The sequence below is a fragment of the Odocoileus virginianus genome, chromosome 20, assembly GCF_023699985.2.
Source record: "Odocoileus virginianus isolate 20LAN1187 ecotype Illinois chromosome 20, Ovbor_1.2, whole genome shotgun sequence".
Classification (NCBI taxonomy): domain Eukaryota; kingdom Metazoa; phylum Chordata; class Mammalia; order Artiodactyla; family Cervidae; genus Odocoileus; species Odocoileus virginianus.
In genome coordinates, this window is record NC_069693.1 from 21,053,650 (window position 1) to 21,076,375 (window position 22,726).

The following is a 22,726-nucleotide window of genomic DNA, read 5'->3' on the forward strand; positions in this document are numbered from 1 at the left end:
CAGAAAGAACTCTCTTGACCCTGGGTATGCTCCTCTAATGACGATTTGATCTTTTCTCCCTTTCTTTCAAATATCTCAAAAGCTTGCACTCATCTGACTCTGGTTCCCACCAACAATCCACTGTGCCACCCACTCTCTCTGACTTCAGCCCCTGCTATTCAGCCGAGATTGTTCTTGAAGTCCCTCGGCACATGACTCAAACTCTCTGGTTTCTTTATGACTTTTCAAGACTCCCCTGCAGCCCTCCCACAATTTATATTAGTGGTTCCATCCTTAACATTGCTTCAGAAGTAGGTTGAACCATTGAAGCTGTTGTAACAGAGGTCTCAAGTGGTTGAATACTGTCAATTTCATATCAATTTTGTATGGTTTAACCTAGTTCTTTTTACATACCTCTTTTGTCCTAATCTCATTTTATTGCAAATAAAATGTGTGGTGATCACCCTCATACTACAGCCTGAGTGCAGGGTTTTGCTTTATTTATCTTCACTTTGCGAAGACCTGACCTGCTTCACACCCGGTAGAAGAACACTCCTTTCAGGAGTGATACAGGGGCAGTACCCAGGTCTGCCTGGCCAGGGCACCTGTAGGAATGAGGTTGTGCTGACCCAGATGCAAGATGCCAGGAGGAGGAGGGGTAGGAGAAGGAAGGGGACTAGGGGGAAGGAGGAGGGGGAATCCCAACCCTCGTTTTGGGGAGCCCTGATTTGTACCTGGGGCGTTTCGGATGAGTGCTGGTGATGCTGCTTCTGAGACCCAGAGCCGTGGCTGTCTGCCTTGCCCTTGGTGATCAGCACACTTCCACGCACAGGCTTGGTAGGTTTAACTTCGGGAGTTACCAGAGTGCATTCCGAAGTTAACTTGCCCAGGGTCTCACTGCTCAGGCGCAATTGTCCCACGGCATTTTGATTCATAGCAGCAGCCTCCTGGGCTACACGGACAGAGTGGGTTTATATTGAAAATCACCTCAGGGTAATAAGGAAATAATACGGAGGATGACAAGTTGAAACCTAGTGTGATTATTCTGGGGATGGCATAGCCACCTCCACCTGTGGCTGGCCCAGCAGGGCTGGAAGAAGTGGCTCCACCACTGGGGGTGGATGGTGATGATGGTGGGTGTGTGCCCAGTTTGGGCTGGAGCTCCGGCCTACACTGCTCATCTTCTCAGAGACTCTGCCCCACCTTCTCTTCCAGCCCAGAAGGTAATCATTTCCAAAACTGCTGGTACAACTACAGTCCTGCCCTCCTGGGGAAACCTCACATGATTATTACTGTGCTGTTTGACAGTCTTTTATCCTCACTACATCTTCAAAATCTAGCACGTATCATACACTTACAGCACATCTCAGTTTGGACTTGGCACATTTCAAGCGGCCAGCGGGTCCTGTGTGGGACCCATGGGTTTAGATTGGTCACTTCCACCTCAGTATAGCCAGCTGACTTCACAGCAAACAGCAAATGTAGGTTTGGGTTTAACCCCCACCATTGAAAGGGCTTTCTATGAAGTCACCAGTGACTTCTGAACTTATGAACTATAGCTGTCCTCTTCTCAGGGATCACTCAGTTTGAACTTTCAGCCATCTCTGATTATATTCACTTACTGATTTGATACATGTTTGTAAATCTTTACTGTGTCTACTATGCACCAAGCACTGCTCTAGATGCCAGGAATACATTAGCGACAAAAAACTAATGCAAATCTCTGCCCTTGGAAGCTCACATTCCTGTGGGAGTGGGGGGAAGACAGATAGTAGAGTAAGTAGAATAAATAGTATGTTAACAAGGGATAAGGGCTATGAGAAAAATAAAGCGGGAAGGGTCCCCCAGGCTCTTAACTAGGGCTCTGGAGAGACATGAAAGTCCTTCTGGCCCCACCTCTGGCAGCGCTCCTGACTGCCCCTGCCTCTGACTCTGCCTTCTTCACCTCCCCTGGCTTCGTTGCCTCTGCCTCCTCCTGAAATATAAGTGTTCTCTAAGGTCCCATCTTGCCCTGTGTCCATCTCTCTCCTCTTTCTGGAACTTTCTGGACTGATTTCCTATTCTTCAGCAGCCACATCTCTCACTTTGTTGAGGAAGTCTCTCCCAATCATTAAGCCTTTAGCTTGACATTACTTTCTCAGGGAGTTCAAATTTATGATTTGTCAAGGGACATCAACACAGCTCTGAAGACCTCTAGAAATGCAGTTTGACAGAAAAGGAAATTAAAAAAAATCTAACAGAACTAGAATTATGATGCAGCTTGGGGTTCCCACTAAAGGGTGCCAGAATATGCCACCCCAAAAGACTATAGGAGCTCAGGATTCGCCACCTCAAAACATGCTGGCTATTTTGAGCTGCAGGCACTTGAAAAAAGCAGTACATGCAAGGAGTGGGTTTCTCTGACTTCCCCCCAGCCACTTAAAGACAGAGTCTCCCTAAGAAGCTCCAGTCACAAATCCCGTCCAGGGAAGTTTCATCAACCAGGGAGATGGACTCTTATCACAGAAGGAAGACTCAAGTCCACACTACATCCAAACCATCAGAAGTCAGTATACCTCCCATCCATCCTCCTAAGGCCCCTTCATCTTTCCTAAAAACCACTGACCCTCCCCTCACAGGACCACAACCCCCTTTCCTTTCCCTACTAGGTGGTATTTACTTCTGAATTCTAAAGCCACTCATTTCCCCCTGAGTATTGCCCATGGATACATGAAGCATATATGTTAATAAACTTGTTCTTTTCTTGTTAATTTGTTTTTTATTACAGGGGCACTCGGCCAAGAAATCGGAAAAGTAGAGAGAAAATTATTTTTTATTCCCCACACCACTAAAAAGCTGTTTCTCCCATCTTCCCAGAAAAGAATCTCCCACTTCTCCTGAAAGCCCCAGCCAGGTCTACCAACTAGTCAGCAAGGGACACGGTCAGGAATGACATCACGCTGTCCTAAGCATTCCTATTACAAGAATGAGCCTACTCTCAGCAGTCCATAGATTTTGTCCCACTAAGCAGCTGCTCTCCTGCCCCGCAGGTCTTTAGCGGACCTGAGGGAGTCAGGATTCTGAACCTCTGGTAGTAAGACTATACTTCTCAGTGGCAAGTACTGCTACTATGGGGTTTACAAACTTAGTTTTCCTCTCCAGTAAACTTTCTCCTCCCTCATGTTCCCTGTCTTGGTAAATGACGTAACTCTCTTTCTGGTTTCTGTGACTGGTAATCGAGTGTGGCCACCTTGAATGCCTCCCCCTCTTTCAATTCCCTGCCATGCAGGTCACTCTCAGCCCCACTCACATTCATTTTCACTACTGCTTTCTTTACAAGACACCATGAGAGTGCCTTTCCTCCTGTGACTTTCTGGCAATTTCTCCCACAGGGTGAAAAGTGCCCAATTCCTCTTTTCCTTCAAAACACAGTCCAAACGCCTAATCTCAGCACTAAGGTCAACTGTGATTGCCCTCAACCTGCCTTCCCACCTCTAACTTACCATCCCTGCTCTCTTGGTCTGGAATGTCCTTATCTTCATCTTTGCCTGTCAACATTCTCCTCCTTCAAAGCTCATTTCCCTGAAAACGTCCCCAAATCATGCTTGTTGGAACTCAGTGATCTCAAAGTTAGTCTTTTACAGAAGCTAGTACTTCTGTTACATACTGTCCTCTGCTCTGCACCTCAGTCCCCGCTCCAGGGGTCACCCACAAAGATGTGGCCATAGTTGCCCTGCTCCCTGCAGTGCCAAGTGCACTGGGCAGCCAGGAGAGTGGATGTCTGTGGGAGAGAATTCTCTGGGGTGCTGATGAGTCAGCCTTCAATGGAGCTGTGGGAGAAAAGCTCAAGGGGGAACTGAGCACCAGCAGTGGGATCAGGGCCGGTTGGCCGCAAAGCGTCAGAGGAAACTGCTCTCACCAGACTCCTCCTCCTTCATGGACTGTTCTATGGCAGCCCGAATGCAGAGCTCCCGGGCTCGGATGCCCGCGATATTGTTGCTGTCAGAGATGGCTTCCAGCATGACAGAGTCAAGGTTCAGGCAGGCAGCGCTGTAGTACCTGGCCATGCTGACTGCGGTGGCTGACTTTCCTACAAGAAAGGTCAGGAGGTTGAATTTTCACGGCTCTCATTTGCCCACTGTTCTCAACAGAAGAAGTTTCTAGGTCAGAGGCTCCTATAAAGTGACCTCTCCAAGGTCCCGGCCTCTAAGTCTCTCGTGTGGCATCCAAGAAAAGAGGGAAGACTTGAGCCAGGAGTCATAACTAGGGGTTCTGGTCCTAATTCTACCCCTGAACAGCCATGTGCTATGGCAATCCACATTCCCTCTGGATTTTCTCCTCAGCTTAAAAAGTGATTCTAGCGGATGAACTTTGAAAATCTTGTAGCTCTTACTTCCCTCATTCTACTGGGAAGAGACATTTTTGGTTTAAAGAATAATTTGTGTTGATGTCTGTTTTTCTCATTCCAAATACCTGCTCATTAAAAACAGAAAGCAGAAAATTCAGAAATAACAGAAGAAAAAACAATCCATAATTTACTCATCCAGAGAGATTATAGTTAGCATATGGCTGCTATTTATGCATCTGCAACTATTTTATTTACATTTCTTATAAAAAAAAAAGTAGTGGGTTAGGTGGTAGGCTGAATAATCCCCCACCCTAAGATGTCCACATCCTAATCCCTGAAGCCTGTGATGTGCTGTGCTCAGTTGTGTCTGACTCTTGGTGACCCATGGACTGTAGCCCGCCAGGCTCCTCTGTCCAAGGAGATTAGCCTTTCCCTCCTGCAGGGGATCTTCCCAACCCAGGGTTCGAACCCAGGTCTCCTGCATTGCAGGCAGATTCTTTACTGACTGGGCCACCAGGGAGGCCCAGAGCCTGTAATGTGGTATCTTATATGGTAAAGGGACTCTGCAGGTGTGATTAAACTAAGGATCTTGATGTGGGAGAGTGCTCTGGGTTATCTGGGTGGGCCCAATGTAATAACAATGGTCCTTACAAGAGAAGCAGGGTGGTCAGAGTGAGAACAGGTGATGTGATGATGCAAACAGAGAGACAGAGACAGACAGACTAGAAGATGCTATGAGGCTGCTTTTGAAGATGGAGGAAGAGGCCATGAGCCAAGGAATGCAGGTAACTTTTCTAGATACAAGAAAAGGCAAGGAAATGGACTCTCCCCCTATAGCTTCAAGAAAGGATGCAGCCCTGTTGACCCATTTGAGACTTCCGATCTCCAGAACTCTAAGAAAGTTTCAAGTCACTAAGTTTGTGGTTATTTGTTACAGTAGCAATAGGAAATGAACACAGATTACAAATTGTAAACATGACTTTTTTCCCACTTAAAACAATATATCATGAACCTTTTTCTATTCATTTAATACACTTCAATGGTACTTTTTAAAATTGTCATAGTATACATACAAAATTTACAATTTTAACTGTTTTTAAGTACACAGCTTAAAAAGCTAAGTATATTCCCAATGTTGTGCAACCATCACCACTGTCCATCTCCAGCATTTTTCATCTTTCCAAACCGAAATTCTGTACCATTAAACAATAACCTCTCATTCCTCCCTCTGCTCAGACTCTGGAAATCACCATCCTACTTTATGTCTCTATAAATACAATGACTCTAGGGTCCTTATATAAATGGAATCAAACAGTAATTGCTATTTCAGGTCTTGCTTATTTCACTTAGCATAATGTCTTTAAGGTTCATCTACATTGTAGCGTGTGTGAGAATTTCCCTTCTTTTATGGGTGAATAATATCCCACTGTACCACATTTAGTTTATCCACTCATCTATCAATGGACAGTTGGGTTATGTCTTACCTTGTGGCTATTGTGAGTAATGCTGCCATGAAAATGGGTGTACAGGACACTGTTTTTAAAGGTGATATAATTCACTACATGAATGCATGCATGCCTGCATGTGAAGTCACTTCAGTCGTGTCCTAGAGAATGTACTATGGTTTAATTAACTAGTCCCCCATACTGAATACTTCAACTGCTCCCAAATTTTTAGTATGGCTGACAATATTGCAGAGAACACCAATGCAGTCAGTCTTTACCCATATGATTACTTTCTTAAGAGAAATTTTTAGAAATAATGCTGCCAGGTCAAAGAGTTTGCACATATTTCTCCCACCACTCTTCTTAAATGACTTACTGTCTTGGATTTTTCTTTAATATTTTAATGCTATTAAATTATTGAAAGAATACAAACTCCAACAATTCAGAGATGTATTAATTAAAAATGAGGTGTCCCTGCTCTTTCTCTAACTTTGTATCTCTGAAGTTGGCAATGTAACAATTTAGGGATAATCCTTTGGTACATAAATCTCAAACAGAAGAGTATTTTATTGCCTCAAAAATGGCACATGCAAATTTCACTGTAAATGTATCCCAAAGGGGCAACTCTTTAGGCCTGTGCATACCTGACAAGGGCGTCCCATGGATGATGATGGCGATGCCTTTCCGGTTCTTGGCCATGCGGCCTTCTGCAGAAATGTCAATGCCCAGGTAGCGAGCAATGGCCTTGCTCACTGGGTTGTTCTCTACTTCTCCAACCTCTTCCGCAGAGTGGCTGTCAATACTCTGAATCTTGTCAGCTACAAATTAAAAATACATGTGCATATATGCGTGCATGTGGACACACCCACAATTCACATGGATTCTGATGAAAATGGGATGACTTTTCCTAGCCTACGTGTTATTTTAAAATGACCAGCACAATCTGCAGCAGATGTTGCTGCCAGCGTTACTCACTTCATAGCATACAAAAGTGCCCTTTTTGGCTAATAATTTGTCCGTAGCTACTAGAATTGAAAACACAGATTACTCTCTGATTCTTAATTGCATTTGGAGGAATCTCACCTGCTTAAAAATAACACTGGAAACTAGTGTTTGCAATAGTAAGGGACATGGCTAAATAAATGATGGCCTGCTCAAACTGTAGAATTAACACACGACTGTGCTAGTTAAATGTGTTTTATGGAGAAAGGTGAAAGGCACTGAACAGACTTTCCACTTTTGCTTAGAAGGAACTGGTACCCAAACGTTAAAATGCATGATTACTTTGAAACATGATTTTTTCCAGGCTTTCCTCATCCTCCTCTTCCTCCGGGTAGGTCTTGGATTCAACCACTGGGACGTGCCGCTCTTCCAGGTTGGATGTGACAGAGATCCCTCGGCTAAGCGAGGTCCTCTTTGTGCTTGCTGAAGTGCCCTGCTCTGACAATGGACCGTCGTCCTCTTCTGCCGGGGGAAAAGGATGGAAACACACAGGAAGAGTCAGGAAGAGGACCAGGGAGATGGGGCAAAGAAGGGAAGAGAGACAAAGAGGAGAATCACTGAACTGCTTACCATCAGCCTGGACCATCTGACCCAAATTAAAAAGAACTGCAGTCAGTCTGCCTTTAGATTTCTCTGCCCAGAGTGTTTCCACATTTTAACATTAAAAAAAGATACCAAAATTATACATTCACCCCAGAAAATTTGGGACATTCCAAAGAGCAAAAAGGATAAAATTTAGCTGCAGAAAACGATACAAAAAAATGGTGGTAGAGGAATGGCAGCTTCATTGGATAATACCAGAGTTGAAGAGCCGCAGCCTCTCAGAGTTTTAATTTTTCCAAACTGAAGTTGGGATCATACTGTATGCACACCAATTTGTAGCCTGCTTTCCTCCTTTTCATGAGCATTGTTGAGCTCATCTACTACTTTATTTGCCCCGAACCCTCCTCACTGTCCTGATTCCACAGAGTTTCAGTGGGTGCATCAGGCTGTCATTGTCCAAAGTCTGCTCTTCCCTGGAGCTAAGACATCCTCTTTGTTTAATTGTGGATTTGAGCCAGAGAGGTTGTGGCTCTCCTGGGAACGGCAGCGCGACTTGGAGCTGCGAGCCTCCCCGGGACGTGGTCTGGAAGCAGAGGAGGACGGATCCTCTGTGAGGCAGCAGAGCGAGCAGGAGCTCAGAGAGGTGCTGCGGAGGAGCAGAGCGAGCGCCTCCCTGGACTCCTGCTGGCCCTCAGGTCGCAGCTCCAGACCAGCTTTTCATGGGCCAAATGGAAAGGTGTGTAGGATGGGGATGAGAGCAACAGGGCCCTTCCTGACCCTCACTAAACCCTCTCTACCCTAAAGCTTCTCGTGGCTCTCTGCTTTGGGCCACCAGGCAGTTTTGGGTCCATCCCCCAACTCCCGTCCTGACTGTGAGCTCTCAAAGGCAGGGGCTGGTTCCACTGATCTCCCTTCCAGCACGTCAGTCAGCTCAGTGCTTGGAACACAATGGGTGCTTGTTATGGACTTAACTAGTTTCCATAGAATTTTATTTGCTGAAGTCCTAAGCCCCCCACCCTCACCCCGGTATGCTAGAATGTGACTACTTGAAGACACAGCCTTTAAAGAGGTAATTAAGTTAAAATGAGGTCATGTGAGTGTCCCAATCCATCCACAGCCCAACACGACTGGTGTTCTTACAGGAAGAGATTAGGACACAGACACACAGGGGGATGTCCCTGTGAACACAGGGCGGGAAGACAGTCATCTACAGGCGAACAAGGGAGGGTCACAGAAAACAACTCCACCAGCACCTTCATTTGGGATCTCTAGCCTCCAGAATCATGAGAAAATAAGTTTCCTTTGGTTAAGCCCCTAGTCTGTGGTATCTGCAATGGCAGTTCTGGAGAACAATACGCTCAGTGAATACAACCAGGAGACTAGGTGAACAGGCAGCCGCCTTCTCTTCTCTCCTTTTAGAGCAAACTAATGTTCTCCAACTAGCTTCTGTCTCCCTGAGAGACAATAAGACAGCTTTAAGAGCAGGAGAAATGGACTTCATTCATTCACTTTAACAGCACACATTTATTGGGCACTATGATGTACCAGGTGCTGGTCCATGCACTGGGTTTACATTGGGGAATACATGGTCACTGCCTTTATGGGGGCTTCTTGTTTAAGGGGGGAGATGGGTGTGAAGAAAATACACATGATGACTATTATGCAGAAGAAAGAAAGAAAGAATGGGGAAGGTGAATTTCCAGGATGAGGGCACAGGGAAGAAGGGAAGACAAGAAGCACCCCAACAAGCTACATGATCCTACAGGTCACCCTGGAACCCTGATGTTCCAGTGTACACAAGGCAGCCCCTGGGCAGATGACAGATAGCCTGGGGATGCTGGGCAAGAAAGGGCAAGATTATAAGAGCACAGTCTAGCTTTGTGATTGAGGTTATGATCTGGAGGGTCCTTCCTCATGTGAACTCCCACCCCTACCTCTCGTAGGGCACTAATGTCTACCATGCGTGACAGATTACCTTGCGTCACCTAGGCACACATTTGGAGGCTGTGGAGTAGAGCGGTCACTGTCGTGGACTCCAGAGTCAGAGAGATCTGGGCTTGAGTGCTAGTTCTGCCACTTAAAACTGCGGGCCTGGCTTTTCAGTGCTTCCTCTCTCATCTGCATGTGTGAAGCCCTCAGCACAGAGCTTGCAAGCTTCTAGCAAGCATCCTTCTATATCTGCATTAGCTGGTTTTTTTTTTTTTTTTGTATTTTATTTTATTCTTTTTTTTCATTTATTTTTATTAGTTGGAGGCTAATTACTTTACAATATTGTAGTGGTTTTTGCCATACACTGACATGAATCAGCCATGGATTTACATGTATTCCCCATCCGGATTCCCCCTAGCTGTTTTTAAGCCTCAACTCCCCACCAGACTCCAGTGAGAGCAGAATGTGTCCCCGTGTCTGCATCCATACAATGGGGACAACAGGGCCATTCTGTAAGGGTTAGAAAGGAAATCCCCAGGACACCTGAAGCCTGCCTGGCACCTGGCAGGTGCTCAGTAACTGGTTCATCTCCCAGTAGAGATAACTTAAAGAAGCCAGTGGCTCCAGAACTGTTGAGTTCTCACCGTTCTCCTGCGCCAGACTCTCCAGATATTTCACCTTCATCTGCTCCTCTTTGGCTCGCTTTATCTCCCTGAAGTACTCAAACACCTCTGGGGGCAGCTTCTCCCCCGGAAGGCGAGGAGGCAGCAGCAGAGAGTTGTAGGAATCATAGCCCTTCAGTGTTCGCAAGATCTGCGTAAGGAGAATGGGAGTTGCTGTTGGTCTGAGTGGAAGCTTCCTCCCCACAGCCCCTGGTGGGCCTGCCATTCATCTCATGAAAGCCCTGCTTCTACCCAAGGCTGGGGTGTGCACAAATACTTTTTGGACCTCAAAGGGTAGGGTCCTCTGCAGAGGTCTAAAGTTTAAGGCTGAGTTCTGGATATGGGGACATATATAGGGACATATAGGGGACATATATGGGGGACATATATAGGATTTTGTGTCTGGGTATTTCCCACGTGGAAAAGAATTATCTCCTTGCTTTAAAAACAACATATATTGTTTTTCTTTTTTTTCCCCATTGACAAAAGTACAGAACTCAATTATCCACTTTGAGTGACATGTTATTTAAAAAAAAAAGGTTGTCTCATAAGGATATAGAGAAAAACAGGTAAAATGGCATTAGGTATGTATGTGCATATGTGTGTGTGTGTGTGTGTGTGTGTGTGTGTGTGTTTGAGAGAGAAACATAGAGACAGATGTATATTAGGGTTGTCAGATGAAGCATAAGATGCCTAATTAAATTTGAATTTCAGATAAAAAACTGATAATTTTTAAAGTGTGAATTTGTCCCACACTGTTTATCTGGAATTCAAGTTTAATTGGGACAACCTGTTTTTCTTTCTACTAAATCCAGCTACCCTAGGGTGTATGTATATTTAGTATAAAAGACAGTAAAGTCGACTCCTAGAAAGCAATTACTTCCTAAGTTACTGGTGTGAAAAATCAGTTAGGTAACCATTCTCCAAGATCACCAATTTTAGTTGTTTGAAAACCAATATTAATGAGTTCATTCTAAAATTTACATGGAAGAGCAGAGGGCTAAGGATAGCTAAAACGCTAATGAAGAAAAACAGAGAGGACTGTTCTACCAGATATCAGGACCTATGAAGTTGGAGCGACAGACTGGGAGGTATAGATGTTGCGGTAGACAAACTGAAATAGAGGAGAATGTTCAGAACAGACCCATGTGTATGCAGAGCTTTGATACAGGACAGAGGCGGCACAGCAGATCAGTGGGGAAGGAAGGATTGGCCCAAAGATTGGCTGACACAGAGACACAAAGGCCTGGCCAACTTGCTTCACCTGGGCCAGCCCAGGTACACAGCGTCCTGTGGGATCAGCTGAACGCCCTGTGCCACATCGTCACACTTTATCTTCTTGTCTACCCAGGCCTACAGTCCTTATTCTTCACAGGATCATCCCTGAGACCGCTCCCTGATAAACCTTCTGCATGCAAATCTCAGAGTCTCAGATTCTGCTTTCCCCAGACCCTGGCCCACAGTGAAGGCTGTTGTGCCAACACAAGCCATTGAACACTTAATATTACCTAGTGGAGAAGCTTGCTTCCAGAAGGACAGAGTCCCATTTGGAGGAAAATTTCCAGATACAGAATCCAAATTGGGCAGAGCATAAATACTGGACATAAAGACAATATTCAAAGGCCAAGTTGGTGGAGAGTCCAGAGGAAGCAGATCTTAAATGCATACTACTAAGTGAAAGAAGCCAGTGTGAATGTCTACATGTGATATGATTCCACCTACATGGCACCCTGGAAAAGGCAAAACTACAGAGACAGTAAAAAGATCAATGGTCACCAGGGGTTGGGAGGAGGGGGGATGAACAGGTGGAGCACAGAGGATATTTAGGGCAATAGAAATACTTTATACGACACTATAATGATGGATACTTGTACATTTGTCTACATCCCTAGAATGTATCAAGAGTGGACTGTAAACTATGGACTTTGGGTGGTTAGGATGTGTCACACAAGTTCATTAATGGTAACAAATGTACCATTCTAGTGAGGGAGGTTGATAATGGGGGAGGCTATGCCCGTGTGGGGGGAAGGGAGATGTGAGACATCGCTGCACCTTCCCCTCAATTTTGCTGAGAATCTAAAACTTCTCTAAAAAAATTAAGTTAAAAAAAAATGGATAAGGCAGAGTAATCGTAAAATATGCAGCCCAGAACAAACTGGGGAGTAAAAGGCAGACTGAAGTCCTAACGTGATTACATTAAATATACTGTAATATATAAATACCCCAATTTAGACACTGCCAAAGTATATTAAAAAGATGACCAAATATATGCTGTCCGCAAGAACCTCACTTCAAATACAATGTCTGTGGCATACGTTCTTTACTGTTTTAACCATAAGCATGAATTAGTTTTTCAATTAGTTGTTTAAAATGTATAATGAGATCACAAAGAAGCAATGAATTCTCTCAAGGTGAGGGAAGTAGGTCAGGAAAGACTGTGAAGTGGTCTTTAAATTGACAGGGAAGGGTTCATAGGAAGAGGAGCAAAGGTCAGGAGTTGTCCAAGCAGATAGGGGAGTACCTGGCAGGGCCCAGCATGTGTAGGAAAATGGAGCTTGGTTTCGGTCTGTGCTCACCTTCTCTTCTACAAGATATTGCTGGTCAAATTCTAAGGAGTAAAACTCAATGGGAAAGCTGCAGGGATTCTTCACCACCACCTCGGCCTCACCTCCAGCTGCGTAGGGCAGCAGGGGCCCCAGCTCTAGAACCGAGGGACTAAATTCCAAGCGTGGTTCTAGACCTTGCCCTTCCACCAGCAGAGTAAGCTTTTGAGCGCTCTGGGCAATCTGGAACACCAAGGTTTGGCTGTAGAATTTCTGGGAAACATAAAAACAAAACAAGCATCTGAATCTGTTTCTGTTGTGTGTCATGTAAAACTGATAACCACTGGAGAACATAATAGATTCTGTTTAGATTAAGAAAGAAAACTTTTCTTATAAAACTGCATGAGAGCAATTTAGATTAGAGTGTTAATGCTGGGAATCTAGCATGCCAGGCACTGTACCAGTGCTTTATCATAGTCCTCAGAATGTTGTTCTCATACCCTTCAGAACCTCCAATGTGCTCAAATATCCCACTGCCACTATGTGTACCTCTGGGCTCTCATTTCATGGGCCCTGCTTCCCATAAGTATAGGGCAGGGCAGAAATGCTGGAGAAATAACACCTTCTGGGAACAATCCTCAATCAATGATTCCCGGGAGTTATTGTATGAAGACCTGAGCTCCCTCACTCCTGGGGAAGGAAGATTCTGAAATGTGCATTTTGTATATTTTCTCTGAGTTTCCAGTGGGATTAAGATCCAGTGTCCAAGGTAGCTGGCTCACTCTCACACCCTATTAGCTGCCTTCCTTTTCCTGATCACTTTCTACTTCTCTATTAGTATCCCTTACACTTCCTACAGCGTACACTCAAATTCTTGACTCCAAAGTCTGTTTCCTAGAGAATCTGAATGGTCACACTTCTATTATTTGAAGAAACAGTTAAGCAACTGGTCAGAGATGATCAGCTAGGGCAACCAATTCATCTCATACAATTACAATCCAAATACCAGTGACACTGACACCAGTTACCCTAATCTGGTTTCATTGAGAAATCTATAAAATGCATATTCACAGGCCCATTCCTAGAGACCTTGTCTTGGCAGAGAAAAGATGGGAATTCTGCACTTTTAACCAGATGCCCAGGTGGTTGTGAAACTTGGGCCCATGGCGTGGGTTTGGGTGGTATGATTGACTGAGCAATTTGGGGAGCTCTTGAATACCTTAGTTCAAAGGGGAAAATCAGATGGATGGAATGTGTAAGGATGTAGATACAAGTTCAAAAAATACCTATTGTTGGAGAGGGTAAGAAAATGAATTATTGGCTATGAAGCTTTTCTATATAATTATGGGCTTAGCATCTTATGTGATCCAAATTTCTATGTCTTAACTGCTTGTTAGGGAAATATTTCCAAAGCATTTCATTCGTCTCCTTGTGTTCAGAGCGCATCACAACGCCTAGGAGCTGTCGGTGGGGCATCAATAGCTTCTCTTGCCTCCGGTGCTGGTGCAGACACATGTGTGGACCGTACGGATCGCAGGCGAACCAGCTCCTAGTCTGCGTGCGTGCTCAGTCACTTTAGCCGTGTCTGATTCTTTGTGATCCTACGGACTGTAGCCTGCCAGGCTCTTCTGTCCTTGGGACCTTCCAGGCAGAAATACTGGAGTAGGTTACCATTTCCTTCTCCAGGGGATCTTCTGACCCAGGGATTGAATCTGCTTCTCTTACGTCTCCTGTACTGGCAGGTGGGTTCTTTACCACCAACTCCACCTGGGAAGTCCTTGTACACAGCCAATAAATTTCTCTCCCAACTCTAATTTGAAAAGATGCATCCCAATGTTCATAACAGCACTGTTTACAATAGTCAAGACATGGAAGCAACCTAAATGTCCATCAAAAGATGAAAGGATAAAGATGATGGGGTATCTATGTATAACGGAATTAAAAAGAATGAAATAATACCATTAGCAACATGGATGGACCTAGAGATACTAAGTGAAGTAAGCCAAAGACAAATATCATATGTTATCACATATGTGGAATCTAAAAAAGTGATACAATGAACTCATTTACAAAGCAGAAATAAACTCACAGCCATAGAAAACAAATTCATGGTTACCAAAAGGGATAGTGGGGTGAGGGCAAAAATAAATGAAAGCCTTTGGGATTAACATATATATACTACTATTAACAAAATAGGTAAACAACAAGGACCTATTGTATAGAACAGGGAACTCTACTCAATATCTTCTAATAACCTATAATAGACAAGAGTCTGAAAAAGAATACATATATATATTTAACCAAATCACTTTGCTGTGCACTTGAAACTAACACAACATTGAATACTGTAAGTTAGCTATACTTTAATAAAAATGATGCTTAAAAAACTCCTCTCCCATTTGGTGGAAATATTAATTTTGATCAATTCATTTATGGAATTACTCAAACAAATCTATGTTTTTTACTATATTTACTGATAATTCTCTCATTCAGTAAGACATCCAAAATCTTGAGTAGCCCCACTGATAGTCTTAGGACTTCCTAAGAATGACAAACATGTTAGTTTTCTTTTCTTTTAAAGGACCAGAGAGATTTTGACAATGATAGAAACAGGGACTCTATTTTAGAATCAGATATGAAACCATTCACTTTTCTTTCTTCTCACTAGATTCTTAAGCATCTCATCAAAGCTGTTACCTGGAAAACAGGAGTTAACTATAGGTGTTTTATAAAACTCACATTCATTTCTTTCTTTAAAAGAATAGAGGAAAAACATCTCCCAAATGCCTTAGACTTTGAGCAAAAGTCTTAACAGTGTAACCTCTTGAGATCCTCTCTGGTTCTAGGATTTTATCATTTTTCACTGTGTTCTTTGTCAGGAGTAGCTTTGTGTTGATGGTGTTTGCAAAAGAGACATTTGTGAGGCCCAGGGAGTATGTTTATCAGGAAGTACTTATTATTATCACAACTACTGATGATAACAGTAAGTAGATAATGAGCCAGTACATATAGAGCAGAATGATGTGCATTTTATTCACATTAATTCATTTCCTCTTCAAAATGACCCTGCTGCTGCTGCTGCTGCTAAGTAGCTTCAGTCGTGTCCGACTCTGTGCAACCCCATAGACAGAAGCCCACCAGGCTCCTCTGTCCCTGGGATTCTCCAGGCAAGAACACTGGAGTGGGTTGCCATTTCCTTCTCCAGTGCATGAAAGTGAAGTGAAAGGGAAGTCGCTCAGTCATGCCCAACTCTTAGCGATCCCATGGACTGCAGCCTACCAGGCTCCTCTGTCCATGGGATTTTCCAGGCAAGAGTACTGGAGTGGGGTGCCACTGCCTTCTCTGTCAAAATGACCCTAGGAGATAGCTATTACAGGTCAATAATGTCTTACCTGAAACCTTAGGGGCCAGATGCTTTAAAAATTCAGATTTTTAAAAAGGTAAACATACTGCATATGCCCTATGTTATAAAGTATCCTCTGCAGGGTCCCCTGGAATCAAGCACATTATTATTTCTGTGGCTGTAGTGTTTGAGTCTGCAAACTAAGGTGGGTTAATAAAGGTTAAGTAGTTTCATGTCAGTTCAGATTAGATTTTTCTGCCAAATGAATTTGGGTCTGAAACTTATGAAATCCAACACCCCCCCTCACCCCCCCCCCCCCCCCCCCCCCCCCCCCCCGGTTTTTAGATCTTATTGGATTTTGAAATTGCAATAAGGGATCTGGGGACATATGATATTACTATTTTTCATTTTATCTGTGAGCAAACTGAGGTCTAGTGAGGCTGAGTAATTTGTCCAAAATCATGCTCTCTCCAAGCACAGAGGAAGAAGGCAACTAAGCCAGGTCTGCTGATAGAAGTCAGAGTATTAGACAGGAATCAGCGCCGCTGCTGCTGATGCCAACAACAGGGCTCCTAACCACCAGGACACAGCTCCCGTATGAACCAGAGTACTGGATGTCACAATCAGAACAATGAGGGACAGATCACTCAAAGCTTCCCTGGAGATCAATTAAGCATGGACTTCAAGTAAATCTCAAAGAGATCCAGGGAGTCTGACTACATTTCTTTAGAGCTTACCTCCTCTTTGGGCATGAATTTCACTTGCACGTTGGACCTCTCACCAGGATCCAGGACCCCACAAGTGGGCTGAATCTCAAAGATCCGTGTCTTTGGCTTTAATTCAGCGCATAGTTTGCGTCTTAAGTATTTTGGCATGTGTTTCTCCAGCTAGTGAAGTAATAATAGACAATTAGATCATTTTCTTTGGAAAATGATTCCATTCTCCATTCACTCAACCTGTGTTTACTGATTATCTCCCTGGTGTCAGGGGATGTGTGGAGCCAGGGGCACAAAGATAAATAAGATATTTGCCAGATAGCATGGCCTGATAGGCCCTTGAGTGTTGGGCTGAGGGCTACATTTTATTCAGGAGGCAGTGGTTGTCACTGAAAGTCTTTGAGCAGGAGGGTGAAATGAAGAGAATGAAAGTCTAGAATTATGAAACTGGCACAAATGGAGATGGAAAAAAGGCGACAAAGGACCAAAACTCCCTTACCTTACTAACAACTTGCTTATGGCTCTGGACAAACCATTCACAAGGGACTTGGAGATGATTGGAAAGCTGAATAGTTTCCACAAGGCACTGTCCACACTGAATTGTGGCAAACTCCACTTTTCCACAAGACAGTGTCATACTGGGAATGGTCACCTTGGCTTGGAGACAGATATGAACTGGTGGCCCTCCAACCACCTAGAGTGGGCATAAAATTGCTGTCACCACATAGCACAGGCTTGGAGGAAGAATCATGGCTTTGAAATAGCTGTGGATCATCACAGGGTGGTCAGCAAGCAGGGCTGGAAGCTGGGGAGGATCAGCTGGACCCAGTGGCGCGTCTTACCTTGATGGGCAGAATGACCTCTTTGCTGCCAACAGAAACATTGCCCCCTCGTGTGTCGAATCGCACTTCAAATGTTTCCGTTTCACAGTAAGGCAGATTTTTCACACGATCTAGCTCAATACTGAAGCCTGGGCCAAGACAAACAAAACGTTGTGGGAAGGAAAAGTAGCAGTCAAGAGCTGCTCTAGAGAGAGCCCACCTGAGGCAGGACAATCCCTCAAAGTATCGATTAATAGCCCAACACTTCTTTCAGCTGATCCCAGAAGAAACACAACCACCTCTCCAGGACAGTACAGCTGGGAAACTTGTCAGAAATGACAGCATACAATAGGAAGGGTCTCCAGCCTGGTCACCTGTGTCATGAAGGACACGCTTCTCTGCATGGAAGGACACTGGAAAGTGACTGGTGTTGGTGATCTTGATGATGTGGGTTTGGACGTCACCAAGGATGATGTAGCCAAAGTCCAGGATGTATTCTGGTAGCTGGACTCTGAAACAGTGAACAAGCTCTCCTTACCACTTGTGTTTCCATATGTGAGACAGTGTGAGGCTCTCTTCTCTATCCTCTGCAGAAGTCCCTTCTGTGGGGTAGAGAACCACCACTCTCCAGAATGGAGGCTAGAGATGAGACACCTCCCCCAGGGGACTTCTGCTTTAGCCCTCATCTCTAAATGCAGTCAGTGCTGGTCCTTAAGCACTTGAAGCCCAGCTTGTCTATTACACAAAGTGGGAGGTTTCTAAGAGGCAGAGACCTGCCTGGCTGGCTGGCTCCTGGAGAAGAGCAGATATGTGAAGCGAATGGATTTCATCCCAACACGATCACCCATTAATTCAGGGAGCACTCTGGTGGAGAACACCACCAGCTCTGCCGCATTCTGAAACAAACATGACAGGGAAGATCGCTTACTTGATTGGTTTACGGCGACTCCGATGGTAGAAGTCATCCGTGGAACCAGGGACAATTGATTTCTGATGTTCCATGGCATAGTCTTGGACTATAAGTCGCTCTACTTCCATCTGGAGGTGAGCATTTAACTGGAGCAAGAGAGAAGAGCAAGTGAATAGACTCTTTTAAAATATGCATTCTCAGTGGGGGCAATATCACCCCAAAGGGGCAAAAACTACTTTGTGGAGGGAAAGTCAGAAAATCTTAGATATTGCAATGGCTTGTGGCCCTCCAAAGGGTCAGAGTACATAAATAGATATACAGTATAACTATGGGGTTAAAATTTTTATTGCAGGATAGAGTAGGCTAAACAAACTGTGCATCTATGCCATGGAATATTACTCAGCAATGAAGTAAGGAATGAACCATTTATGTTAATGGCTCTCAAGGGCATTATGCTGAATGAAAAAAACATCTCCAAAGGTTGCATATTGTATGATTCCATTTATATAACTTATATGCTCATAACAAGAGTACAGAGATGGAGAACTATAGTGGTTGCCAAGCAAAAAGGGGTGAGGAGCCTGGGGACGGCTACATCAATGTAAGCATGTAAGGGCAAAAACAAATTAAAAATAAGAGGCTCAAGGGAGTTCATGGTTGCTCAGTGGTTAGTATTCTGGACTTTCACTGCTGTGGTCCAGGTTTAATCTGGGAACTGAGATCCCGCAAGCTGTGTGGCACAGCCAAAAAAATACAGAGGCTCAATTCCCCCTGTTAAAAATAAGGATGAAAACTTATGTCAGCTTCACTTTTCTTGCGCATTTACTTAAGAAAACTTGCAAGTTCTTTCTTTGTCTCTTAGAAATATATATATAAATATTTTTAGAGGGTAAGCCTTTTGTCAGCTTCATAACCCAGGAGTGTCTTTCTCAAGGACCTGGGAACCATCTCTTTGACATGGTTTGGCATCTTTGTATCACCATCAAGGAATACAGAGCCCCATCTCCCAGTTTCCATGGGAGGACAGAGTCCAACTTCAGAGGACTCTATCATAAAAACACAAGAGGTTTGTTTTCCCTTTGGGTAAAGCCAATTAGCTAACACAGATGATCATTCCAATTACCATGTGAGTACAGCATGAACTAAGTGTGACAAACGGTGCTGTTAAGTCCTCTTACCTGAGGACTAGTTATAGATCTTAAGGACTAGTTACTTTGAGAACTTGCATATAATGGGGGATTATATATTATATATAGTGGGATTGTATCTGCTTGGCTCCATGAAAGACTGAGATTTCTTTCTGTCTTTGCAATCTCCTAGCAGACTAGCAGAAACATGGAGCACTTTCTACTTTAATGTTTATCAATAATAAACTTGGATTCTTTCTTTGTGGAAAGGTTTTGTGGGTTGGAAAGAGAGTTTGTCTGTAATTCTATTTTTCCCTTAACAAGCACAAGGGATACTTAGGAGATGAAACACGTCTGTGTTTTAATTGTGGTGGTGTTTACACAAAGCTATACATGGAAAAATTGGGTAGAATCACACACATATATAGATATGCATACGCAAGTAGACATGCAGATAGACACACACATGAGTACATATAAAACGGATGAAATCTGAATAAGCTCTGTGGCTTGTACCAATGTCAGTTTTCTAGTTTCTATATGGTTCTATAGTTACAAAAGATGTTACCATTGGGAAAAACTTTTTTTTTCTTGCAGCTTCCTGTGATTCTAGTTCCTGTGCAGAGGGAGGCCACTCTTACCTCAGAAGATTCATCATCAGGCACATTCTCCTCTGGTGTCTCTAAGTGATCAAGCGTTTCACATTTATTGCACTCTTTCTCTAGGTTTTTTCTGGCCTGGTTTAAGAAGATCTCATACTTTTCACTTCCTGTGGGGGTTGGAGTTAGAAGGAAATCTGGATGGCTAGAAATATATGAATTATGCCTAAAACATAGATTCAAAGCTCAAGGTCAATAAAGTGAGAAGGGAAGTGAACCTTGTGATACTTCGACTGCCATGTTTTCTCTGCTTCAGAGGATATTTTGTACCAGAGACCTCACTGAAGTTAATAACACCATGCTTTAGTGAGCTACTATCTAGTTCTCAAGAACTTTATGGCAATAACACCCTGAATCAGTTGTGGGGTGACCAACTGGATCCCAGCTTACTTGATATTTTGCCAATTTAAGCACAGACGGCTGTACCACTTGGGAAACCTCTCCATGTTGGACAAACCCAGGTGGATGGTCACCCTTACGGTGGTCTTCATGTTTATTGATTATCTATTAACTAAAAGAACATATTTGATTCAAGTTGCTTTAACTAAAACTAAATAAGCTACAGTCTCCCTGAATCAGGGAGGGCGGGCAATGGCGGGAGAAATGTCAAACACCCAAGTTCACCAGTAAGCCAGCACAAATTCAAACGCCCAAGTAGATAAAATAATTAAAGTGTCTTCTGTGAAACCACAGGAAATGCTGAGACTGTGGTGAAGACCCAACTAATACTCAGATTTAAATTATTTTAAAGCTCTGAATTGGTTAAACATGTGTACTGCCATAAAGAGGCCAGATTGGCATCCAGTTTTCAGCCATGAGGCAAAGGGTTTCCTTCTTGAAATTGTATGTGGAGCTGGACTAACCTATGTCTGGTTGGAACTCTAGATGCTAGAAAGTAACATGGTCTTAGATTTACTAATATTTGTGTTCATATTTTCAGGAAGCAGACAGTCGGGATACAATGAATCAACAGGTGAGTTAGTGACTTTGGGGAGTGGGGCAGGAGGAAAGGCTGAGGAGGGAGAGCTTAGTCTGAAGCTGCTTGGGGGATGTGGGTTTCAAGGAACCTGAAGAGTGACAAGTTTCTCTTGACTCCTCATCCTGCAGCCCATGTCAGGAAGAAAGAGCCAGAGTCAGTCCATGGCTCAAAAAGCTGCTTAGTTGAGCTTCAGAATCTGCTATGACAGAAATACTCTGGTACACAGTGATGGATCCAGGAGCTGGATGTTGCCCAGAAAAGCCTTGGCTAGGGATGTGGGCAGACAATTAATAACAGTCTAAATTAGCCCCCAAACTGAGTAATGCCAGCATAAGGGGTTGGAACCTTGGTTGCTTCTCTCTACAGTTTATATTTTGAGAATTGTACTCCTTGCAGTAAAATTAGCTGTAGCCTTCTCAATGGCCAACCATGAGTGACAACTCAGGGAGAGAGTGCAGCTGGAAGGAATATGCCATGGACGAAAAGGCATTTGGAAGTGCGAAGTCCTGATCACTCTGTAATTTAATAATGGCAAAATTGGCCAAACATCTTAATTTGGGACTGTCATGGATGTATCTTGTTGCACTCATCTCGGGTCATCCAGTCAATTTCAACTTTTGATGTGTTTTGCAACTGAGGAATAACACAAAAGGGAGGGCTGCCAAACAAATAATGCAGACTGCTGGCACTCTTTTGATAAGCAGCTAAAATGCATCTTGTTATCCAGTGGGGAAATATTACAGGGGGTAGAAGTACCTTTGAGGTTCCTGGGGAGATCGAGGGAGATTCGGGGAAAGATTCCCTCTCCACTCAGAGTAATATTTTCTGGGTCCAGGTGGGCAATCTGTATCTGGAAACTTCTTTGAAAGATCTCAGGCACTCCAGGTAAGTAATAAACCTTCAATACTTGCTCTTTATGGGAACTGATAAAACCCTATGCAGCAGAAAGATCAGAGAGAACTTTAAGTAAAATTTACAATAGACTCTTGCTTCCAGCAGTTTGATGCACTGAATAATCCCAAGGGCTTAGTGTATGCCATAGTGTCCACTCACACTGCTCTCCCAAGATTCATTCCTATGCAGGTGTGAGAAAATGACAGACAATAGGAAAATAGGCAGCATATATGGGCAGGCATTTCATAAAAGAGGAAACCGGAACAGCAAGTTAACACAGTGAAAGCTGCTTACTCTCAAGTAATCAGGGAAATGGAAATTAAGATCATAATGAAAAAAAATTTTAACCATAAGATTGGCAAACTTTGCCAAATTTCAGTAAGACTATGAACCAAAAGAAACTCATTTCCATCTGGTGGGAAATCACCAGATTTTTCACAGAAAAAATCACCATGAAAACTGTGTTAGCACCTCCTTATAAAGTGAACAAATGCATAGCCTATGACCTCAAAATTTCACTCCTAGGAAAATTCTCTGTGAAAATTCTTCCACCTGTTGGCTGGGACACAGATACAAGAGTATCTATAGCAGGATTATTTAACAGCAAAACTTGGGCAGGGGTGGGGGGGAATCCCCAAATGTGTTTGTCATGGAAAAGGAAAACTACTTTCAATGTAGTAGTTACAAAATGAGTATTGTACATTAGTGAAAATAAATGAACTGCAGCTACATGCAACAATATAGACTAGCCTTAAAAACAAAATATTAGGGGGAAAAACTGTGCAAATTACAGGTACTGATGACATTTTTATAAAGCTCAAGATAAAGCAAAATCCCATAAAACAAA

At 43.6% G+C, this 22,726-nt stretch overlaps 1 protein-coding gene across 2 annotated transcripts in view; it reads right to left on the reverse strand.

Moving 5' to 3' along the window:
* Positions 1-22,726, reverse strand: part of HYDIN (HYDIN axonemal central pair apparatus protein) — a 346,758-nt gene that overhangs the window by 72,874 nt on the left and 251,158 nt on the right. For both annotated transcript variants that reach the window (XM_070451030.1, XM_070451031.1), the window contains exons 29-41: positions 21,742-21,919; positions 19,989-20,116; positions 18,239-18,366; positions 17,685-17,821; positions 17,332-17,459; positions 16,989-17,183; positions 16,511-16,660; positions 12,464-12,703; positions 9,870-10,038; positions 7,036-7,215; positions 6,396-6,569; positions 3,878-4,048; positions 714-931 (exon numbers count right to left, since the gene is read on the reverse strand). In XM_070451030.1, coding sequence (XP_070307131.1) covers positions 714-931; positions 3,878-4,048; positions 6,396-6,569; positions 7,036-7,215; positions 9,870-10,038; positions 12,464-12,703; positions 16,511-16,660; positions 16,989-17,183; positions 17,332-17,459; positions 17,685-17,821; positions 18,239-18,366; positions 19,989-20,116; positions 21,742-21,919 — 2,196 coding nt within the window. The remainder of the gene's footprint in view (positions 1-713; positions 932-3,877; positions 4,049-6,395; positions 6,570-7,035; positions 7,216-9,869; positions 10,039-12,463; positions 12,704-16,510; positions 16,661-16,988; positions 17,184-17,331; positions 17,460-17,684; positions 17,822-18,238; positions 18,367-19,988; positions 20,117-21,741; positions 21,920-22,726) is intronic.